This window comes from Hemiscyllium ocellatum, chromosome 5 (assembly GCF_020745735.1).
Source record: "Hemiscyllium ocellatum isolate sHemOce1 chromosome 5, sHemOce1.pat.X.cur, whole genome shotgun sequence".
NCBI classification, from domain to species: Eukaryota; Metazoa; Chordata; class Chondrichthyes; order Orectolobiformes; family Hemiscylliidae; genus Hemiscyllium; species Hemiscyllium ocellatum.
Window position 1 is genome coordinate 114,981,483 of NC_083405.1, and position 22,069 is coordinate 115,003,551.

At 40.7% G+C, this 22,069-nt stretch overlaps 1 protein-coding gene across 2 annotated transcripts in view; it reads left to right on the forward strand.

Annotated features, from left to right (window-relative positions):
• Positions 1–22,069, forward strand: part of ncapg2 (non-SMC condensin II complex, subunit G2) — a 91,549-nt gene that overhangs the window by 5,453 nt on the left and 64,027 nt on the right. Inside the window, exons 2-7 of one of the 2 annotated variants that reach the window (XM_060825610.1) lie at positions 3,309–3,421; positions 6,509–6,694; positions 10,316–10,430; positions 11,454–11,611; positions 13,286–13,420; positions 20,567–20,661. In XM_060825610.1, the coding sequence (XP_060681593.1) occupies positions 3,344–3,421; positions 6,509–6,694; positions 10,316–10,430; positions 11,454–11,611; positions 13,286–13,420; positions 20,567–20,661 (767 nt within the window). In that variant the 5' untranslated portion in view covers positions 3,309–3,343. The remainder of the gene's footprint in view (positions 1–3,308; positions 3,422–6,508; positions 6,695–10,315; positions 10,431–11,453; positions 11,612–13,285; positions 13,421–20,566; positions 20,662–22,069) is intronic. The other variant, XM_060825611.1, reaches the window with a different exon arrangement.

The following is a 22,069-nucleotide window of genomic DNA, read 5'->3' on the forward strand; positions in this document are numbered from 1 at the left end:
CCTGAAAAAAATACTTGTTAGTCTCCTTCCAGTCACTAGGAGACGGGGAGGACTGCAGATGCTGGAGAGTCAAAGTGTGGCATTGGAAAAACGCAGCATCTGGGAAGCACAAGAATCGATGTTTCAGGCATAAGCCCATCATCAGGAATGTGTAGGAGGAAGGAGGCTGACAGATAAATTGGGGTGTTGAGATGGGGCTTGAAGAGAAGGTAGCTGGGAAGGCGATTAGTGGTTGCAGGTGGGAGGTAATTGCGTTGGGGAGTGGATAGGTGGTAAGGAAGATGGGCGTGTAGGACAGGTCGAGAGGGCGGTGCTGAGTTAGAGGGTTGGATCTGGAATGAGCTGAGGAGGAGGGAATGTTTGGAAATTGAAGTAGTCTATGTTGCTGGTGTGTAGTTGTAGGGTCCTGCAGATGATGAGGTGTTCTTCCTTGTGGTTGTGGATAGGTTTGACTTGGCAGTGCAACAGGCCCAGGACTTTCATGTCCTTTGAGAAATGGGAGGGGAAGTTAAAGCGTTTAGCCACAAGGTGATGGGTTTGTTTGGTGTGGGCATCCTAGAGATGTTCCCTGAACTACTCTGCAAGTTGTTCTGTCTCCCTGATGTAGAGGAGACCACATTGAGTGCAACGGATGCAGTGGATAAAAATCTCCACCGATTTTGAAATGATCCTTTAGGACATGGTACTGAGGTGAGGTGGGTGGTTTGGGCTCAGGTTTTCGTATACAACACATTATTCTCCACCATTTCTGCCAACTTCAGTCAGACCCCACCAGCAAAGATATATTTCCCTTTCCACCTCTATCTGCCTTCTACAAATACCATTCCTCCTTGAGACTCCATCGTTAGATCCATCCTCCACACCAACCCACCCTCCACAACCAGCACCTTCCCTTATCACCGCAAGAGATGTAAAATCTGCGTCCTTATCTCTATCCAAGACCCTAAAGAATCAGTTCAAACCTGGCAGACGTTTTCCTGCACATCCACCAATCTTATCTACAGTGTCCATTGCTCTTGATGTTGTCTCCTCTACATCAAGGGGACAACGCCAACTCGCAGAGTGGCTCAGCGAACATCTCTGGGACGCACGCATCAAACAACCCCATCGCCCTGTAGCCAACCACTTTAACTCTCTCTCCCACTTCCCCAAGGACATGAAGTCCTGGGCCTCGTCCGCCGCCAAATCAAAGCCACCTGCTAACTGGAGGAAGAACGCTCATCTTCCATCTTGGGAGTCTACAACCACACTGCATCAACATCGACTCCACCAGTTTTCAAATCTTTCCTTCCTCTGCCTCAGCCCAGATACAATCCTCCAACTTGGCACAACCTTCTTGACCTGTCCATCTTCCTGACCGCGGACCTATCACAATTACCTCCCACCTGCATCTACCTATTGCTTTCCATCTACCCTCCCTGCAGTCCCACCCTCACTCTCCTCTTTATCTTTCAGCTGCCTTCCCCCTCTGCATTCCTGATGAAGGGCTTATGCCCAAAACGTTGACTTTCCTACTCCTTGAATGCTGCCTGACCTGCTGTGCTTTTCCAGCGCCACACGTTTCGCTTCTTTCCAGTAATTGATGAAGTAATGGAAAGAACCTTGATTACATCAAATGTTAACTGATTACCCATAATTGCAAAGTTTGTTTCACCAGAAATATTCAGTCTCTGAACTTCGCAAAGGACTTTATCTTGTGTAGATGCAACAGCTCAATTTGGGAATGATTGATTATGAATGTATCATCATTCAACATGAAAGCAATATTTGACTGACAGATACCAAGGAGCTTGTCTATTACATTCAGGTTATAAGAACAGAAGTAGGCTACTTGGCATTTTGCTCTGCTTTCTCATTCCATGAGATTATAGCTGATTTGAATCCTCAACTCTGCTTTCCTGCCTTATCCCCATAATTTTTGACTTTACTGATTAAGTCTGTCATCCCAGCCTTGAATGCAATGAATAGCTGTGGCACCCTTCTGCAATAACAAATTCCACAGATTAACTACCCTCTGAGAGAAGAAAGATATATCTCTAACTCCTCCAGTGGTCCCCAGCATTATAGATACCAATCTTCAGCCAATTTGATTCACTCCATGTCATATTAATAAACAGTTGGAGGCACAGGATACTGCAAACTATGTGGGCCCTGACAACATTCTGGCAATAGTACTGAACTTACCACTCGCCTTGCCAAGCTGCTTCAGTACAGTTATGACACTGGCATCTATCTGACAATGTGGAAAACTGCCGAGGTAAAGCCTTGGCCTAAAAGGCAGGATATGCCCAACCTGACCGGTCATGGGCTAAGAGTACTTTGGTGAGTAATTCATAAAACCTGTCCACCATCTGCACGATGCAAGTTAGGAGTGTGAAAGAATATTCCCTTCTTGCTTGAATGGGTGTAGCTCCAACAATACTCAAGCTTGACACCATTCAGAGCAAAATAGCACACTTGACTGGTACCGTATCCATAGGCATCCACTCCCACTATCACTGAAATTCAGTGCACATTGCTCATACAATTTACAAGATGCGCAGCAGAAATTCACCAAAGTCCTTAGCATCTGCCAAACCCACAAACATTTTGCTGTAGAAGGACAAAAACAGGAGATAAATAGGAACACCAGGTTGGACACTGGGAAGTCGTTTCCGTCAGGTGGGGAGACTAGAACCCTTGGGCATAGCATTAAAACTAGAGGTGGTCAATTTAGAATGGAAATGAAGAGACATTTCTTCAGCCAGAGAATGGTGGGTCTATGGAATTCATTGCCACAGAGCGCAGTGGACGCCGGGACGTTGGATGTTTTCAGGGCAGAGATTGATAAATTCTTGATCTCGCAAGGAATTAAGGGCTGGAGGGAGAGTGCAGGTAAGTGGAATTGAAACGCCCATCAGCAATGATTAAATAGCAGAGTGAACTCGATGGGCTGAATGGCCTTGCTTGCACTCCTATGTCTTATGGTCTAACACCATCACCTGCAAGTTCCTCTCTGAGCCACTTGTTATGCAGACTTGGAAATATATTGTTGTTACTTTGCTGTCACTGGGTCAAAAGCCTTCCTAAGGGCAATGTGTGTCCCTACAGCATGTTCAAGAAGGTAGCTCACCACCACCACCTCTCGGGCAACTAGGGACAGACAATAAAGAAAGCTGGCCAGACAGCAATGTCCTCATTCCACGAGTTAAAATATTAAAGAAAAGCTTTGTTAACTGCTCTTGCACCAGTTCTTTTATCTTTAATGATTTATGCAGATATGTACTATGTTATGCTCTTTTGTAATAAATATCTATTTTCTGTCATAGTCTGTTTCTTTAGATGCTGAAGTGTATTGTGCATCATGTCGAAACGTGACCTCTTTTTGCAGTCTGTGTGTAATGAATGTTTGGAGGACTTCCTGAATTTTATTCAGTTTCATGTAAGTAATGCATGTTTGAAATAATTTTTGAATAATACATTTGAATTATTAAATAACCATAGGTTACAACTTACACTATTAACTATGGTTATTAGAATCATAAGGCGAAGGATCATTCATGACCCATCTCTTCGATTAGGAAGATACTCCTTGCTGAAGCCTTGACTGGAGTTCCACACTATTAACAGACAGAAGTCCAGATGCAGCTGATTCATCAGACTTGCCTGCATAGTACAAATTTCCATTGGGTGTTTACCAGATGACTGACACCTTCCAAAAATGTCCCCTATTTCGAGTTAGTGTTGGAGATTTTGGAGGTCTTTGACTCATTACCCAATAATTAGCCAGTAAATTATGGATGGATTTCAAATCTGATCCAAATGCCTCTAACTACAATTGATAGTTCACTCACCACTAACACTCCATCAGCATGATGTGGAGATGCTGGTATTGAACTCGGGTGGACAAAGTCAGGTCACACAACAAAGTCAGAAATCACAAGCTTTTGGAACGCTGCTATTTCATCAGGTGAAGGAGCATCTGATGAAGGAGCAACACTCAGCGTGTGATTTCAAATAAACCTGTTGGACTGTAACTTGGGATTATGTGACCTCCATGGACAGTTGACCCACTTCTGACAAGATCAACACTACAACTCCCTATTGCCCCACACAACCTGGCCTACTCCATCTCTTCATCCATTAACCTTACACCATGCACTTTCCTTACACATGTATCTTCTCAGTAGCTATCAAGATTGTTTTAGGCCTTTTATCTATGCAATGCAGCAGCTACTATGTGATACTTGTGGTTCAATGCTGAACAACAGTGCTGCACTCAGTATGGATTGCTGAACTGGATTGTGCTGCATTGGCTGGGAAAGCTCCTGGCCTGAAAGTTTGACCAGGAAAACTTTTCTCTTAAGGTAAAAGTTGGCAAACTTTTCCTGGGGTAACAACTAGAGATTCTGACCTGAATCAGAAGATTCAAACCCAAATCTGCACCACTTGCCATATGCATCTCACCTACCTAATCTTGTTCTGCTTCAAATATTTATTAATTTTTGCCATTAAAGCTTGTAGATGTTTCAATTCCAATAGGTGTGGTTTGTTTCAACAACTGTCATAAGGAGCAGCAGGGTGTCTTAGTGGTTAGCACTGCTGCCTCACAGTGCCAGGGACACTCGTTCGATTCCAGCCTCAGGTGATTGTCTGTGTTGAGTTTGCACATTTTCCCTGTGTCTCCGTGGGTTTCCTCTGAGTGGTCTGGTTTTCTTCCACAATCTAAATATATGCAGGTTAGGTAAATTAGCTATGCTACATTACCCATAGTATTCAGAGATGTGTAAGTTAGGTGAATTAGTCAGGAATAAATGTAGAGTAATAGGATGGGGGAATGGGTTTGGATGAGATATGCTTCTGAGGGTAGGTCTGGCCTTGTTGGACTGAAGGGCCTGTTTGTTGGGACTTAAGAATAGAAAATGTCACAAGACCGGAAAAAAACTGCAATCTATCTGATCCTCATCTGGGTTCTGAATTGTTAACTCTGTCTCTGTCCACAACTGCTGCCAGATTTTTTTCTAGCAATTTCTTTTTATTTTAATTTCAGGTTTTCATCATTTGAAGTATTTGGCTTTTTTATATTACTGCTTCTCTGATGTTTGTTGTAATAAGTTTGAACAAAACCTTATTTCTGTGGAACTTCAGATAAAATCAGAGCACTCTTGTGTAGAATGAACTGTCTCTTGCTTTTTCCCTGTAGTCCTTCAAATGTTTTACGCAATCAAATGTTTATCCAATCTCCTTTTAAAACTTATTATTTAATCTGACTCCACCACTCTCTGTGGTAGTGCATTCCACTGCATGATTACTTTTTGTCATGTGGTCTCTTCCCATTTTGATAAGTTTATGTTGTACTTTAGAAATTCTTTCTAATCAGTCATGGCCAACATTTCATGAGTCCCGTTTTCAGTATGGTTCCAGTTAAAGAATGATTTAGATAATGCAATTATTTTCCCAATGCAAAAAAAACACTTTTACAGTTGCCATCTGTTAGTCAGTGGGCTTAGTTGTAACTGTTTTGGCGGGCCAGACGACCCCTTTAATTCTGCTACCATGACACACACAGATTCAAACAGCGGAGGCTCTTCGGAAACGCCTTGCCAAATTGATTTGATTTCAGGGGTATGAGGAAAAACTTAAGAAGCACCCATTTAAAGGTCGACTTGAACAAAATTATTAAGTAATTCCAATAGGTTCAAGCTCATAAAAGAAGCATTTGAGGCTAATATTATGATTTTTTTTCTTTTCACAGTGCCAAACATGTGAAATGAACCTGTGTGTAAACAATAGAATCCCAGGAATTGGCTGGGTGCTTGAGTGAATGAAAGAGGATGGATTTAATTGCCTTCCTTATCTCTAGTGCTTGATTTACAACAGATTTAAGAACAGCTTTATCCCCACTTTTATCACTCTTCTGAACTGACCTCGAATATTAGAGTTGATCTTTCTCTGCAACTGTAACACTTATGCATTCTGTTTGATTAATCTGATTCACTTTTGTAAAGTATAATTTGTTTGGTTACCATGCAAAACCATACTTTTCAATGTCTGTCAGTATATATGACAATAAATCAAATCATATCTTTTCTTACTTGATTTGAAAGGCAGACCCATACTGCTAAATTTCTACAATCCCAGCTGACCGAATTGCTTAATTGGATTTTATGCTCACAATGTATTTGTGAATGGAAGATTGCTTTGCTTGCCATGTTGAGGAACTCCTTAGATCCACCACTTGGTACTAGAAAGGAAAGAGGTTAATCCAGCTCTAAAATGAAATATCTAGAGATTAAAGCTTTGAATGACGTCAGCGTTTTATGGCAAATTTACTCATTCAATAGCTGGACTAATGTAATTTGGATTTATCAACCCTGAGAACATTTACGACTTGTATCAGGCAAACTAACTTTAACTTGTGTGGGCTTCATACTTTGTTTTCTGAATCTTATTCATGATCATGTGATTTAAGGTGAATTGGTAGATCGATGAGAAATATTTGATTTTTATTTAATTTTTCTGTCTTTAGAAAAATACTTCAGATCCATTTGATTTGACTGAAGTGTTGCAGGAGTTCCCACGGAAGCAAAGAGAAGCATTATGGGAGCATCTGAAGAAACTTCTAACTGATGTTCTATTAGACAACCCAGTGGAGAATTGGGCCCAGCATGAAGACAGTGATGATGAAATGGAGGTGGAGGGTGCTTTGAATATGGTGAGGAGATATGTGCAATACTGTTTGCATTTATATTAGGAAATTTTATGTAAGTGTTTACATAATTTTTAGTTATGTAGAATGAAAAAAAACTTTATTTCAGCTTAATTATGAAACATTGCTGTCAGTTGCCAGAAATTTCTCTCTGAAACTCGTCCGATTTTTGGAGTGGAGTATTACAGCTATTTAGGGAGGATATTAGGTTAGATTAGATTACTTGCAGTATGGAAACAGGTCCTTCGGCCCAACAAGTCCACACCGACCTGCCGAAGCGCACCCACCCAGACCCATTCCCCTATATTTACCCCTGCACCTAACACTATGGACAGTTCACCTGACCTGCACAGTTTTTGGACTGTGGGAGTAAACTGGAGCGTCCGGAGGAAACCCACGCAGACACGGGGAGAATGTGCAAATTCCACATAGCTTCCTGAGGCGGGAAATGAACCCGGGTCTCTGGCGCTGTGAGGCAGCCGTGCCACCCAAGATATTCCTGGGAATACATCTAGGTAAGTTATTTGGGTTGAACTGAGAAGTAAGAAAGGATGATTACCTTGTTGGGATTGTATTATAGACCCCCTAAGTCAGCAGGAAATTGAGAAACAAGTTTGGAAGGAGTCTATAAGGTGGTAATGGTAGCGGATTTTAACTTTCCAAACAGTGTTAAAGGTTAAATGGAGACACATTTGTTAATTATGTACAACAAAATCTTCTGACTCAGTACATGGATGTACCTACTAGAGAAGGTGCAAAACTTGATGTACTCTTGGGAAACAAGTCAGGACAGGTGACTGAGTTGGCAGTGGGGGAGCACTTTGGGGCCAGTGGCCATAATTCTATTAACTTTCAAAAAGTGATGAAAAAGAATAGACCAGATCTAAAGGTTGAAGTTCTAAATTGAAGGAAGGCTAATTTTGACAGTATCAGGGAAGATCTTTCAAATGCTAATTGGGGGCAGATGGGAAGCCTTCAAAAATGAGATAACGAGAGTCCAGAGACAGTATATTTGTATTAGGGTGAAAGGAAAGTCTGGAAGGTGTAGGGAATGCTGGATGACTAGAGTAATTGAGGTTTTGGTTAAGAAAAACAAGGAAGTATATGACAAGTATAGACAGGAGAGATCGAGTAAATCCTTAGAGTATAAAGGCAGTAGGAGTATGCTTAAGAGGGACATAAGGAAGGCAAAAAGGAGACATGAGATAGCTTTGGCATATAGGGTAAAGGAGAATCCAAAGTGTTTTTATAAATGCATTAAGGACAAAAGAGTAACCAGGGAGATAATAGGGCCCCTCAAAGATCAGCAGTGGAGCCGCAGGAGATGGGGAAGATACTAAAGAAGTTTTTTGCATCAGTGTTTACTGTGGCGAAGGACATGGGAGGTATAGAATGTGGGGGGTAAATAGATGGTGATATCTTGAAAAATGCCCATATTACATAGGAGGAAGTGCTGGATATCTTGAAACACATAAGTCTCCAGGACCTGATCAGGTATACCCTAGAACTCTGTGGGAAGCTAGGGGAGTGATTGCTGGGCCCCTTGCCGAGGTATTTGCATCGTCGATAGTCACAGGTGAGGTGCTGGAAGACTGGAGGTTGGCAAACGTGGTGCCCATATTTAAGAAAGGTGGGAAGGAAAAGCCAAGGACCTATAGACTGGTGAGCCTGACATCGGCGGTGGGCATGTTGTTGGAGGGAATGCTGAGGGACAAGATCTGTGTGTATTTGGAAAGGCAAGGACTGATTAGGGAAAGTCAGCATGGCTTTGTGCGTGAGAGGTAATGTCTCACTAACTTGATTGAGTTTTTTTGAAGAAGTAAGAAAAAGGATTGATGAGGGCAGAGCAGTGGAGTGACCTATATGGACTTCAGTAAGGCATGCGACAAGGTTTCCCATGGGAGACTGGTTAGCAAGGTTAGAACTCATGGAATACAGGGAGAACTAGCCATTTGAAGACAGAACTGGCTCAAACGTAGAAGACAGAGGCTGGTGATGGAGGGTTGCTTTTCAGATTGGAGGCCTGTGACCAGTGATGTATCACAAGGATTGATGCTGGGTCCACTATTTTTTGCCATTTATATAAATAATTTGGATGTGAAAATAGGAGGTATAGTTAGTAAGTTTGTAGATGACACCAAAATTGGAGATGTAGTGGACAGTGAAGAAGGTTACTTCAGATTACAAAGTAATCTTGATCAGATAGGGCTGAGGATTGGGAGATGGACTTTAATTTAGATAAATGTGAGGTACTGCATTTTGGGAAAGCAAATCAGAGCGGGACTTATACACTTAATGGTAAAGTCCTAGAGAGTGTTGCTGAACAAAGAGACCTTGGAGTGCAGGTTCATAGCTCCTTGAAAGTGGAATTGCAGGGAGGCATTTGGTATGCTTTCCTTTGTTGGTCAGAGCATTGAATATTGGAGTTGGGAGGTCATGTTGCAACTGTACAGGTTGTTGGTTAGGCCACTTTTGGAATATTGCATGCATTTCTGGTCCCCTTCCTATTGGAAGGATATTGTGAAACTTGAAAGGGTTCAGAAAAGATATACAAGAATGTTGTCAGATTTGGAAGATTTGAGCTGTAGGGAGAGGCTGAATACGCTGGGGCGGTTTTCCCTAGAGCTTTGGAGGCTGAGGGGTGACCTGATAGAGGTTTATAAAGTCATGAGGGGCGTGAATAGGACAAACAGACAAGTTCTTTTCCCTCAGGTGGGGACTCCAGAACTAGAGGGCATAGGTTCAAGGTGAGAGGGGAAAGATATAAGAGGGACCTAAGGGGCAACCTTTTCACACAGAGAGTGATGCATGTATGGAAAGAGCTGCCAAAGGAAGTGGTGGAGGCTGGTGCAATTACAACATTTAAAGGGCATCTGGATAGGTACTTGAATAGGGAGGGTTTGGAAGGATATGGGCCAAATGCTGGCAAACAGGACTCGATTAGGTTAGGATATCTGGGTGGCATGGACAAGTTGGACCGAAGGGTATGTTTCCGAGGTGTATAGCTCTATGACTAACTCATTGTCAGTCTAAAATAGCAGTTTGCAGAATGACTACTACAGATGAATGTTGATTCTGTTTTGCAGTGTTAATGTTTTTTAATTCATCCATGGGATGTGTGCAACGCTAGCCAGGCCAGAATCTCTTTCCCTGCGAACAGTTAAGAATCAACACATCAGTGTATGTCTGGATTCGCATGTAAACCAGACCAGGTCAGGGCATCTGTTTCCTTTTGTAAATGGGATTAATGAGCCAGATAGGTTTTTCTGACAAACAATAACAATTTCATGGTCATCATTAGACTCTTAATTCCAGATTTTGAATTGAACTTCCACCAATGTCTCAGCAGCATTCAAACTCTGGGTTCCCAGAGCATTATTCAGAATTGATATTCATCACCTCATTTAACTTTTTAAACTTCATGGGTTAAGACTGGAACTGAATGGACTGGACTAGAACTTGCTTTGGTGTGTATTTTATTTTACTGTATATGCTTTGTTTTTTTTTAAGACTTATTCTTTGGAAATATGGGGATGTTTAATAGTATCAAATACTACTGAAGTGAAAATTGTATTTCCATTTGTTGTTTTGTGAAAAGGAAAGTGAGACCTGTCCTGTTCTTTTCAGCAGAAAACTCTGTCTGTGATTGGTGGTGTAACTGAGGTGGTTGTGGCCTCTGTACATGTAATTGATAAGGATGATGTTTACAGTGACTTGCTGGAAATTGCTGTTATTTTGAATGGTAAGTGCTCTGTGCCTTAATGTCACCATTATTCAATGAAAACTTAAAATGTGTACAGTAACTCATGTAGAGTCCATCATAGTTGTAATGAAAAATATTGAATTTCTTACATAAAACTGGTTAAACGTCATCTAATCTGTGCTCAGTTTTATTTTCTCGCCAAGGTAAGTAACAGAATATCAAATTAGGTTTAGTCTATTTATTTGTTATTTTGGTTTAGATAGTTTAGGAAAAATGAGGGAATGTGTATGGTTTGCAAACATTAATGAGGTTAGATGTTGGGGTTTCTTTCTGAGAGGATTTTGATCTTTGAACAGATTGTGCACATTGACAATGATAAATTGTATATGTGGAGCATGTGGGGAAATTACAATATCAGATGTTCCTCTATGACTCTGTTGACTAATGGGGGATGGCATTGATAGCTGGGATCTTGGTTGCTGACTGTTGGGAGGGGCATTGAAAGAGATGAAGAAAAATGAATGCTCAGCTGGTTGAGGGGCGTGCTAAGAGAACTGAGACCAACAAAGCCTCTACCATCTCAACTTAATTGCATTCAATTGGCAACACCTATAATAGAATGAGCCACTGGGACTCCTGAGCCATACCAGTGATGTTTCAGTGTAGAGTTAATTACCAACTTCTAAACCATGGTTTCACAAGACTGCAAGTTACCAGGGAAAACAAGTTTATGTTGTCTGCAATTATTATTGATGTTTGTTCATGCTGTTGAAAAGCTAGGTTTAATGCAGCTTATTTTTATCTTGGTCTTGTGGATTTAAACTGTAATGTGTAATAACATGACCAAGAAAGGATACCATGCAATTAATGAAAAATATTAAATCAATAATTTCACATGGGATATTGTAACAAAACTTGCGGAAAGGACTTATAAAGTGGAATAGAATTAATAATAGCATCAATGATTATTGGTTTCTACCTTTCTGAATCTATCAAAGGATCCCTAGACCCATTCTTCCTTTAATAGATTTGAAACACTTTCTTTCTTTTAATTTTTCACAGGTATTTTGCCAGCGTTGCCTAAGTTTTATGGAGCTTTGAAGGTTACAATCCAACATTTGTTCGTGGCTTGGTGGGACAAAGGATTAGAAGGAAAAGAAGAATTGGGAAAAACTGCCTTTATAATGTTGCTGGAGAAAAGCTTATTGTCAAAATATTTGGTAATGTGATTTTTTTTTATTGATCAAAGCATTAATTGTACAGATTATTTTATGCAAGTTGATTTATATGTTACACTGTTCATAGTCAAAAAGATAGAAAGTAATTGCACATCTGTTAGCCTGTTTCTGGCTGACTATTTTCCCCATAATCTTGCCTTCCTCCTCATATTTGCTTCCTGCCCTTGCCTCTTGCATGTTTATTTCTGAATTTGTTGCAGTCATTTTCAGTTGTGTACATTCAGTTTTTGGTTATTTTCTGAAAAGTGTAAGTAACATTTGCACCACACTAATGCAAGGTAGTGATCATCTCCAGTAAGAGAGCATTGAACTGCTCCATGATGTTAAAAGCATAGCTATTGCTGAATCCCAGCTGTCAAGACATCCTGGGAGTAACCATTGTCCAGAGATAGGACAAGCCATACAAATACAGTGGTGACGAAAAGATCCTGTAGTGAGTAACTCTTCCTGACTACTCAAAGCCCATCCACCATTTAGAAGGCATAAGTCAAGATGTGATGGAAGGCTCCCTACTTGACTGTATGAGTGCAGCTCAAAGAACTCGAGTAGCTTGATATTATCCAGGACAGAGCAGCTGCTTGCTTAGCACCCCATCCACAAATGTTCACTGCATGCATCACTGACTCTGAGCAGCAGCAGTGTGTACCATCCACAAGATACCTGAGAGGAACTGACCAAGGCTGCTGACCCTTGGGAACACCCACCACCACCTCTGTATTCTCCTCCAAGCTACTCACCAGCTGACTTGGCAATATATTGCCATTCCTTAGTGTCACTAAGTCAAACTCATGGGACTCCCTTCACTAACAGCACTGTGGGATGACTTAAATCAAATTGACTGCAGCATTTCAAGAAGGCACTTCATCATCTCCTTGAGGACAGCTACAAATGGGCTATAAGTGCTGGCCCAAAATCCAGTCAAAGCAGGACAAAAGCAGAATCAAGCTTGCAAGGAAAAAGAAATCTATAAAAGACACTTTGTGTTTTACAAGTAATAATGATGGATAGTGAAGACAAACCTTTTATGCCATTTTCTCTTCTGATTGTCACTAGCCAAATTGCTTCTCTTCCACAAAGATAACATTGATCTTGGTTGGATAGGGGAGTCCAAAACGAAGGGCATAGATTTAAGATGAGAGAGGAAAGATTTAAAAGGGACCCAAGGGCAACTTTCACGCAGAGAGTGGTATGTCCATAGAAAGAGAAGTTTGGAGGCTGGTACAATTATAGCATTTAAAGTGCTACTAGATGGGTATATGTATAAGAAGGATTTAGAAGGATATGGGCCAAATGCTCACAAATGCATCTAGATTAATTTAGATAACCTTGTCAGCATGGACGACTCGGGCCAAATGATCTGTTTCCGTGCTGTACAACTCTGACTATGACTCGAACAGATGAAAGTGTATTCCTGCATAAAATGAGAAGCTTGTGATCTTGTGACTGTGCCTTATTCCAAGTAATTCGTGACACACTAATTGCCATTATGCACTCCGTTTGTTAATTATCACCTATATTGTTATGATATCTTTATTTTCTCTTGAATTTTCATTGGTTTATTCTATTGAAATGGCTAGAGGTGTAATCTTCTGATGCTGTAACTCTTGCACGTCGGTCTAATAAACGTTACTCTCCTTTCCACTTCATTGTGCATAGGGTGCTGACATAATTCGACTGTGGCACTTTCATCAAGCTTTGCAAAATTTTGAATTCAAGTCTGAAGACAGCAATGAGGTGAAAAATACTTTGCTTCAATGTTTCATGAGTGTTGCCCACATAAAAAAGGAAGAGGTGAGTGAAGAAAATAACATCATATAATTCATGTGTTTTAAGTGCAGATAATTTAAAGCAAAATGTTTCAAAACACAATGCACTTCTGGCATAATTATCTGGAAATAGTAAGAGTTTGCAAATACCTTGGCTTTATTTAGTATTAGAACAGAAATTTACATTTCAATCAGTGATAATTGACTGAACATTCTATGCGAAGAAAATGCTGGTTCTATTTACACGTTCGTCTCCTAAGTTACTGTTTGACCATTTTCAGCATTTTTTGTTTTGTACTTTACATTTCTATAATCTGCTTGGTGTTCCACTTAAACTCTGGTGTTATATTTTCACCAAAAGTATTTTAATCAATCTGTTGGGAAATGTTTTGACACACGTTAATGGAATGTGAGACTTGAGCATGCCCCTTCTGGCCCTGAACAAGGGACACTACCACAAAACCCAATGGATGTTATGTGAGTATAGTTGGTCGTTCTTTATTTATATTCTGTATTTGTGCATTGGCATGCAGACTGTGGAACATAGAATAGCACAGCACAGGAACAGGCCCTTTGGTCTGTACTGACCAGTATGCCATTTTCAACTAATTCCATCAGCCTGCACATATCCTTCTATTCTCTGTCTGTTTGTGTGAGTGTCTAAAAAGATTCCATCTCTTCATCCTTTCCATACTTCTGATTAATTTTATATACTTCCATCAGGTTGCCCGCCAGCCTTTGACACTTGAACAAAACAGTTCAAGTTTGTCCAACCTCTCCTTATAACTAATGCACTCCAATACAGGCAATATCCTTGTAAACCTCTTCTCCACTCTCCAACTCTCTCCTACGCCTCCACAGAGTGGCAGCCATACCCCAACTAATTAAAGAATGCACATGCATATGTTCCATAGTATTTTGTCTCTACCAGGAGTGCTACTGATAGGTATTTGTTATTGATCAGTCTCAGTTTATGATTGCTACTGTCCAATGTGTATGTTGTGCATTCTAATCACAAATTCTGCCACATTTTAACTTTATGGTTTAGTCATCTGAGACCCATTACACTGATCATCTAATTTTCATCTCGCAATAAAAGCTGTTTTAATTCTTTAAAGATTCTGCATAGAATTTATTCTTCTGCAAAATTTGTGTATGGGTTTGAAGTAAATCAGGGAAACAAACTATTTTAAATTGTTTGTGAGTCATACAGAATAGCAACGAGTATTGGTCTTTGCTCAAAGGTAGATATCTTGCCTTTGTTAATGGCTCAAAGGATGACATGTCATTGACTTCGCATTTTAAGACACTTGTATTTGGATGCAATTGTTATTGTCTGCAACAATAAAAGTAAAATATTGTGGAAGCTGAAGATCTGAAATAAAAACAGAAAATGTTGAAGAGATTCAATGGGTCTTGTTTTATCTGTGGAGTGAGAAAGAGTTAATGTTTCAAATCCAATGACTGTTCTTCAGAATCGAAGAGACTGGAAAATGATGGCTTTTATGTTATTGACAAAGGGAGAAAATGGAAAAGATAGTGAAGGTACCCAGAACAAAAGACAAAAAGGAATGCCAATAGTAGCAAAAGAGGTTCAGGGGCAAGATGGGTGTGAATAGTGTAATATGGGTCAACTCTCCTGAGAGCAAACACGTGCCATCAAGATATTGGAAGGGGAAAAGGGGGTGAAAACTAAATGTTTTCAATGTTCATGCTCTGAAGGTGTTGAAGGCCAAAAATATAGGTATGTGAAAGGGAAAAACCTGATTAAGACTAAAATTGCGCCCTTGAAGACAGAAACAGGGGAATATATTACGGGGAACAAAGAAAAGGCAGAAGAGTTGAATGGGTATTTCAGATCTGTGTTCACTGGGGAAGACACAAGCAATCTCCCAGAGGTAACAGTGGCTGAAGGACCTGAACTGAAGGGAATTTATATTTGCCAGGAATTGGTGTTGGAGAGACTGTTAGGTCTGAAAGCTGCTAAGTCCGCAGGGCCTGATGGTCTACATCCCAGGGTACTGAAGAAGGTGGCTCTAGAAATCATGGATGCTTTGGTGATTATTTTCCAGAGTTCGATAGATTCAGGATCAGTTCCTGCGGATTGGAGGGTAACTAATGTTGTACCACTTTTTAAGAAAGGTGGGAGAGAGAAAGCAGGAAATTATAGACCAGTTAGTCTGATCTCAGTGGTGGGAAAGATGCTGGAGTCAATTATAAAGGATGAAATTATGACACATCTGGATAGCAGTAACAGGATAGGTCAGCGTCAGCATGGATTTATGAAGGGGAAATCATGCTTGATTAATCTTTTGGAATTTTTTGAGGATGTAACTCTGAAGATGGACAAGGGAGTTCCAGTGGATGTAGTGTACCTGGACTTTCAGAAAGCCTTTGATAAAGTCCCACATAGGAGGTTAGTGAGCAAAATTAGGGCACATGGTACTGGGGGCAAAGTACTGACTTGGATTGAAAATTGGTTGGCTGACTGGAAACAGAGTAGTGATAAACGGCTCCCTTTCCGAATGGCAGGCGGTGACCAGTGGAGCACCGCAGGGATCAGTGCTGGGACCGCAGCTTTTTACAATGTATATTAATGATATAGAAGATGGTATTAATAGTAACATTAGCAAATTTGATGATGATACAAAGCTGGGTGGCAGGGTGAAATGTGAGGAGGATTTTAGGAGATTACAGGGCGACCTGGATAGGTTAGGTGAGTGGACAGATGCATGGCAGATGCAGTTTAATGTGGATAAATGTATGGTTATCCACTTTGGTGGCAAGAACAGGAAGGCAGATTACTACCTAAATGGAGTCAAGTTAGGTAAGGGGGCAGAACAAAGAGATCTTGGTGTTCTTGTACACCAGTCAATGAAGGCAAGCATGCAAGTACAGCAGGTAGTGAAGAAAGCTAATAGCATGCTGGCCTTCATAACAAGAGGGATTGAGTATAGGAGCAAAGAGGTTCTTTTGCAGCTGTACAGGGCCCTGGTGAGACCACACCTGGAATATTGTGTGCAGTTCTGGTCTCCAAATTTGAGGTAAGACATTCTGGCTATTGATGGAGTGATGCGTAGGTTCACGAGGTCAATTCCTGGAATGGCGGGGCTATTTTATGTTGAAAGATTGGTGCGACTGGGCTTGTATACCCTTGAGTTTAGAAGACTGAGAGGGGACCTGATTGAGACGTATAAGATTATCAAAGAATTGGATACTCTGGAGGCAGGAAACATGTTTCCGCTGATGGGTGACTCCCGAAGCAGAGGACACCACTTAAAAATAAGGGGTAGGCCATTTAGGACAGAGACGAAGAGAAACTTCTTCACCCAGAGACTGGTGGGTCTGTGGAATGCTCTAAGGCAGTGGAGGCCCAGTCTCTGGATTCGTTTCAGAAAGAGTTGGATAGAGCTCTCAAAGATAGTGAAATCAAGGGTTATGGAGATAAGGCAGGAACAGGATACTGATTGAGGATGATCAGCCATGATCATAATGAACGGTGGTGCAGGCTCGAAGGGCAGAATGGCCTACTCCTGCATCTATTGTCTATTGAGCTCAGAGTTCAGTCCTGCAGGTTGTAAATTGTCTCAGCAGAAAGTGAGCTGCTACTCAAGCAACAATGCTTGTGTTGAGCCTTGCAGCAAGTCTGGGATGGAAATATTATCATGAGATCACAATGGAATATTGAAATGGCAAGCAACTGGAAGGTTGGCATTATTCTCACTGGTTGATAGACCAGAGGTGTTCCACAAAGCAGTCAGTCAGTCTTTGTTCATTCCAATGTAGACGAAATTGCATTGTAAATAGCAAAATCAGTATGGATTGAAAGAAGTACAAGCAAATTGTTGCCTCACCTCAAAGTTGTATTGGGCATTTTGGAGAGTGAAGGTGGAAGAGATAAAAGGGCAAACTTTACTCCTTCTGTGATTGTATGAGAAGATGGTATGTGTGGGGTTTGGGGCAGGAGGGATATTTGCAGTGCATGAGGATCAGGGTGTCATGGATGGGCCTCTCCTTTTGAAATTCTGACTGAGAGGGATGATGTGTTTGGTACACATTATAGTATTGTAAGTTCAGGAAGACAAACTTCAACTTCATACCTCTTTCTAGATGAGATCTGTGACCAGTTGAATTGCTGAGGAACATTCAAGATGAATTATGGCGCAAGTAAGACCATATTCATTTGGAACTGACCTGACTGATCCTTTGTCCCGATCACTATCAGGATGTCATACTTGAAGGTGATGGGAATGTGGTTCAGAGAGATTGGAGGGAATGTGGTTCAGAGAGATTGGAGGGAATGTGGTTCAGAGAGATTGGAGCATGCACTAGGAACCAGAAGGAGAAGTTACAATTTTAAACCAAAACAAATTTGGCATCTGAGAACCATGTTCCTCCTCAATTTTGTGTAAGAACCTAGTTGTCAAATACAAGGCATTCTTTGTGTTGCAGTACACGATGCAGGTCTGATCCGTTACTCAGCTGAGTTGTGGCGATTATCTGTACCTTCCTTCGCTCCATGTAGGAATTGAAAGTAACTGTAGTTACAAGGCCATGATTGACAAACCTTTAGCTAAAAGATTTCCGATACTGTCCTCATTCTAACGGCTACCTCTGTGTGGCTATATCAAACTGTACATGAATACATTGCATGCGACCATAAGGGTAATTTCTGTGCTAAGGTGCCGTCTGTTTTTGATGTAATGAAGGGTGGGTCTGGCCACATATTTGTAAAACACTTCAAGCTTTTGTACTATGGAATACTACCTAAAACATATCGAAAATATTTTCAGGAGGGCATGTTGACTGCCAGTCCATCAAATAGTGTTCTACACATGACAACCTTGAGGTCCTTCAGGAAAAGTAGATGGAAGATTCCTTTAGATAGTTCCCTGAGCAAAATCATTTCATAGATTGCATAGTCATAAGAACTTTCAAGCTAGCGTCAAGGAATACTTGGCTGATGGTAAGGAAGGCTCTTCCTGTCAATCCTTTCTTCATGCTTGGAATCTCACCCTATATTTGTGTGTTTATCTTGAAGTTGGCAAAGAGACTGTTGTCCACCAATGGATACAAAATTTGGAGAGAGGTGCAGTGGTTTTTGAAGGGATTCAGCCATAGCAGCTCCATTGACACTGTTCTGCATGTCCTGTTCTGAGAACACACGAGGTAAGGGTCAGCAGTGTCTGAAACCCCATACATACCACCTTCTCATACAATCACAGAAGGAGTCAAGTTTGTCCTTTTATCTCTTCCACCTTCACTCTCCAAAATGCCCAATTTGCTTGTACTTCTTTCAACAGTGAAAAGCACTCATTGATTTTCGTGAACTTTGCTGGTTGTCCACTGTAACATTTTGTTCTTGACCCAGTTTTGCAAAATGGCACATTCCAAAGTGTAGGTTCAGTGCTGAGAAATGCAGTAATGCTTTGGGCAGTCGCCACAAGGGTGCATTGGGGAAGTTGCTGCCCAAGGCATTTCAGCTATAGTACACTGAGAGCTGGAAAACTAGAGAACCCCCTTTCTAAATGTTTGACATTGTTGATATTCATAGTATATATTCAATGTTGACATTATAATTAGGTACCTCAGATTGAAACATATCATATGGAGAGAAATTGAATTTTATCACACTTTCTGTAATATTCACTGTTCCTGTAGTGTGCCTTTACAAAGAATGCCTTTGAAAGAGAACTTTGCTGTAATTATGAGACCATAAGATATAAGAGCAGAATCAAGTCATTCAAACCAAGCAGTCCACTCCACCATTTGATCATGGCTGATATGTTTCTAAACCCCATTTTCGTGCCATCTTCCCATATGCCTTGATAACTTTACTAATCAAGAGCCTATCTATCTTGTCAAAGGCCTTCCGGAAATATAAATAGATCATGCCCTATGGCTTTCCTTTGTCTAAATGCTCATTACCACCTCAAATGTTCTCACAGGTTTATCAGATGTGACCATCCCTTGAAGCCATACTGATTTAGGATTTCAAAGTAACTTGGGTTTACAGCTTAAATACAAATGAATGGTGCTTTAAGATCCAGCTAGCTCAGCTACTTGATTGCAATTATATAAAAACATACATTTTGGAAACTGTATGCTTATGGCTGTTTTGCCTTCAACAATAACTTTCAGGATGAGATCACTTTTCTTTGACACAAAGACAAAAGAAAGTATTCAATCATGGGGAGGCAATGGCCTGATGGTATTATTGCTGGACTGTTAATCTAAGAGACCCAGGTAATGTTTTGGGGGCTCTGGTTTATATCTAACCACGGCAGATTTCAATTCAATAAAAGTGTGTAATTAAGAGCCTAACGCTGACCATGAATCCATTTATGGGGGAAAGTCCCACCTGGTTCACTAATGTCCTTTTGGGTGTGAAACTGCCATCCTCACAGTGTCTGACCAACATGTGACTCCAGACCACTGGAATGTGATTGACTCTTAACTGCTCTTGGGGCAAATAGAGATGGGCAATAAATGCTGGGCTAGCCAGTGGTGCCCATATCCAATGAATAAAATCAAAATCACACCATTTCCACTTCTGAGACACTGGTTCAAGTTCTAGTTTAGGCCTTGAGCATAATCCATCTTCTGTGCACTACTGTTCAAGATGCCATTTTTCAAATGTGATATTAAGCTGTGGTCCCACATGGAGCAATTGTTTTTTAAAAGAAGGTAGAAAAGCAGAGAAATCAGCATCGCTGGAGAGAAACAGTTCATGTTTCTGGTTGATTAATCTTTTATTAGAACTGAATCTCACCAGTAGCAAATTGGCTGCCACATCTCCTTCAGCAGAAGTGACGAATAATAATAAGCCATAAACTCTGTCCTCCATTGTGATGTTTCTTGCCCTACTCTTTCAACTCCAACCACAAACCCCCTTCTAAAGCAAACAAGCCATGATGTCTCTTCAGCTCCAAAGAAGAGTACTTAGGCTCAATGTTTACACTGGTCCTCTTTTTCACAGGTGTTACTGGATTTGTTGAGTTTTTCCAGTGCTTTGTTTTTAATTTCAGATCTTCGCTGACATTGTTTTGTTCTTATTCAAAAGTACTTTTGTTTTGAGGCACATTGGGGTGATCTGGTTGTGTATAAAGCTGTGTATAAATGCAAATATTTTGTTTGTTGTGAATTTATACTGCTTCTCCCTTCTTTTCAGGGAAGGCGATTTTTAAGTTTTTTGTTTAGCTGGGATGTGGAATTCATCAAGATGATCCATGACACCATTAAGAACCAGCTACATGTCTTTCCTAAGTATGAACAAAGTAATTAGGGCAAGGGTTTTAGTCAAGAAAAGCATGTACTGAGAGTTAATTTAAATTTAGGAATGTGAGTGAAACTTTTGATTTATGTGGTGATCTTCTATTTAGGGAGTTCAGAATATCCAACTAAATCATTTGGTCAATTATCAGATAACTTTTTAAGTGCTTGCAAATAAAGTTTAAGAACTAGGTAATTAGTTTAAAAAGTATCATAGTCTCAGAAGTGTTATGGCACAAAGGTGGCTGTTTCCCCATCAAGCCGACATGTGCTGGTGAAAGAAACATCATTACCAGTTTTTAAAATACACTTGCACCTTTATTTCCAACCATATAATCATCCACTGCACTCTTGAATTCTTCAATTGAACCTCCCTCTACTACACTACTAGACATTGAATTCTATACCCTAACTACTCATTGAAAAGATTTTCCTAACCTCAAGCTTGTTTTTTTTTTTGTGGATCACTTTAAATCTGTGCCCTTCTTTTAAGAATTAAAGTTCGAATCCCTACTGTGTGGAAGCAAGCCCTTCAGCCCAACAAGTCCACGCCAACCCTCCGAAGAGCATCCCACCCAGAACCATTTCCCTACATTTACCCCTGACTCAAGCACCTAATCTATACATCCCTGAACACTATGGGCAATGCAATTTAGCTTGGCCAGTTCACCCAACCTGCACATCTTTGGATTGTGAGAGGAAACTGGAGTAGCCGGAGGAAACCCACGCAAACAGTTGCCCAAGGCTGGAATCGAACCCGGGTCCCTGGTGCTGTGATGCAGCAATGCTAACCACTGAGCCACTGTGCTGCCCTCTTCTTGTTTCTTTTATGAGCAGGAGCAGTTTTTCTCAATCTCTCCAGCTTCTCATCATTTTGAAAACTTCTCTCAGGTTTCAGCTTAGCTTTGTCCTCTCCAAGCATTACAGTCTCAGTTTAGAGTCAGAATCGGATAACACAGAACTAGCCTTCGCCTCAGGGCCTATTTGTCTGGGCCTATCTACTCTAATCAGACTTTCCAGTGTTTGGCCCATGGGCGTGAACATTTGAATTTCTTTGATCCCCAAAACTGAATTTCCTCATTTTTGGATTCACTACTGCACTATTACATCTTTCTTATGTAATGCCAGAACCATAGATAGTATTCTAGCTTAGAGTTCATATGCTATGTTTTGCTAATTGATTGGATTATTTTTATTTTATTTGTGATGTTATGCTCTCTTTATGCTGAACTTGACACTTCATAATGGCTTTATTGCTCAGGTTTGACAACTATGTGCACTCTCGCCTCTAGTAACACTCTGCACAAATGATAGAGATGCCGCTATAATCACATCTTTTTTACATGGATATGCCTAATTTTAGCTTTGTGCTTGGCTCTGTTTTTCCCTATATTCCAATTCT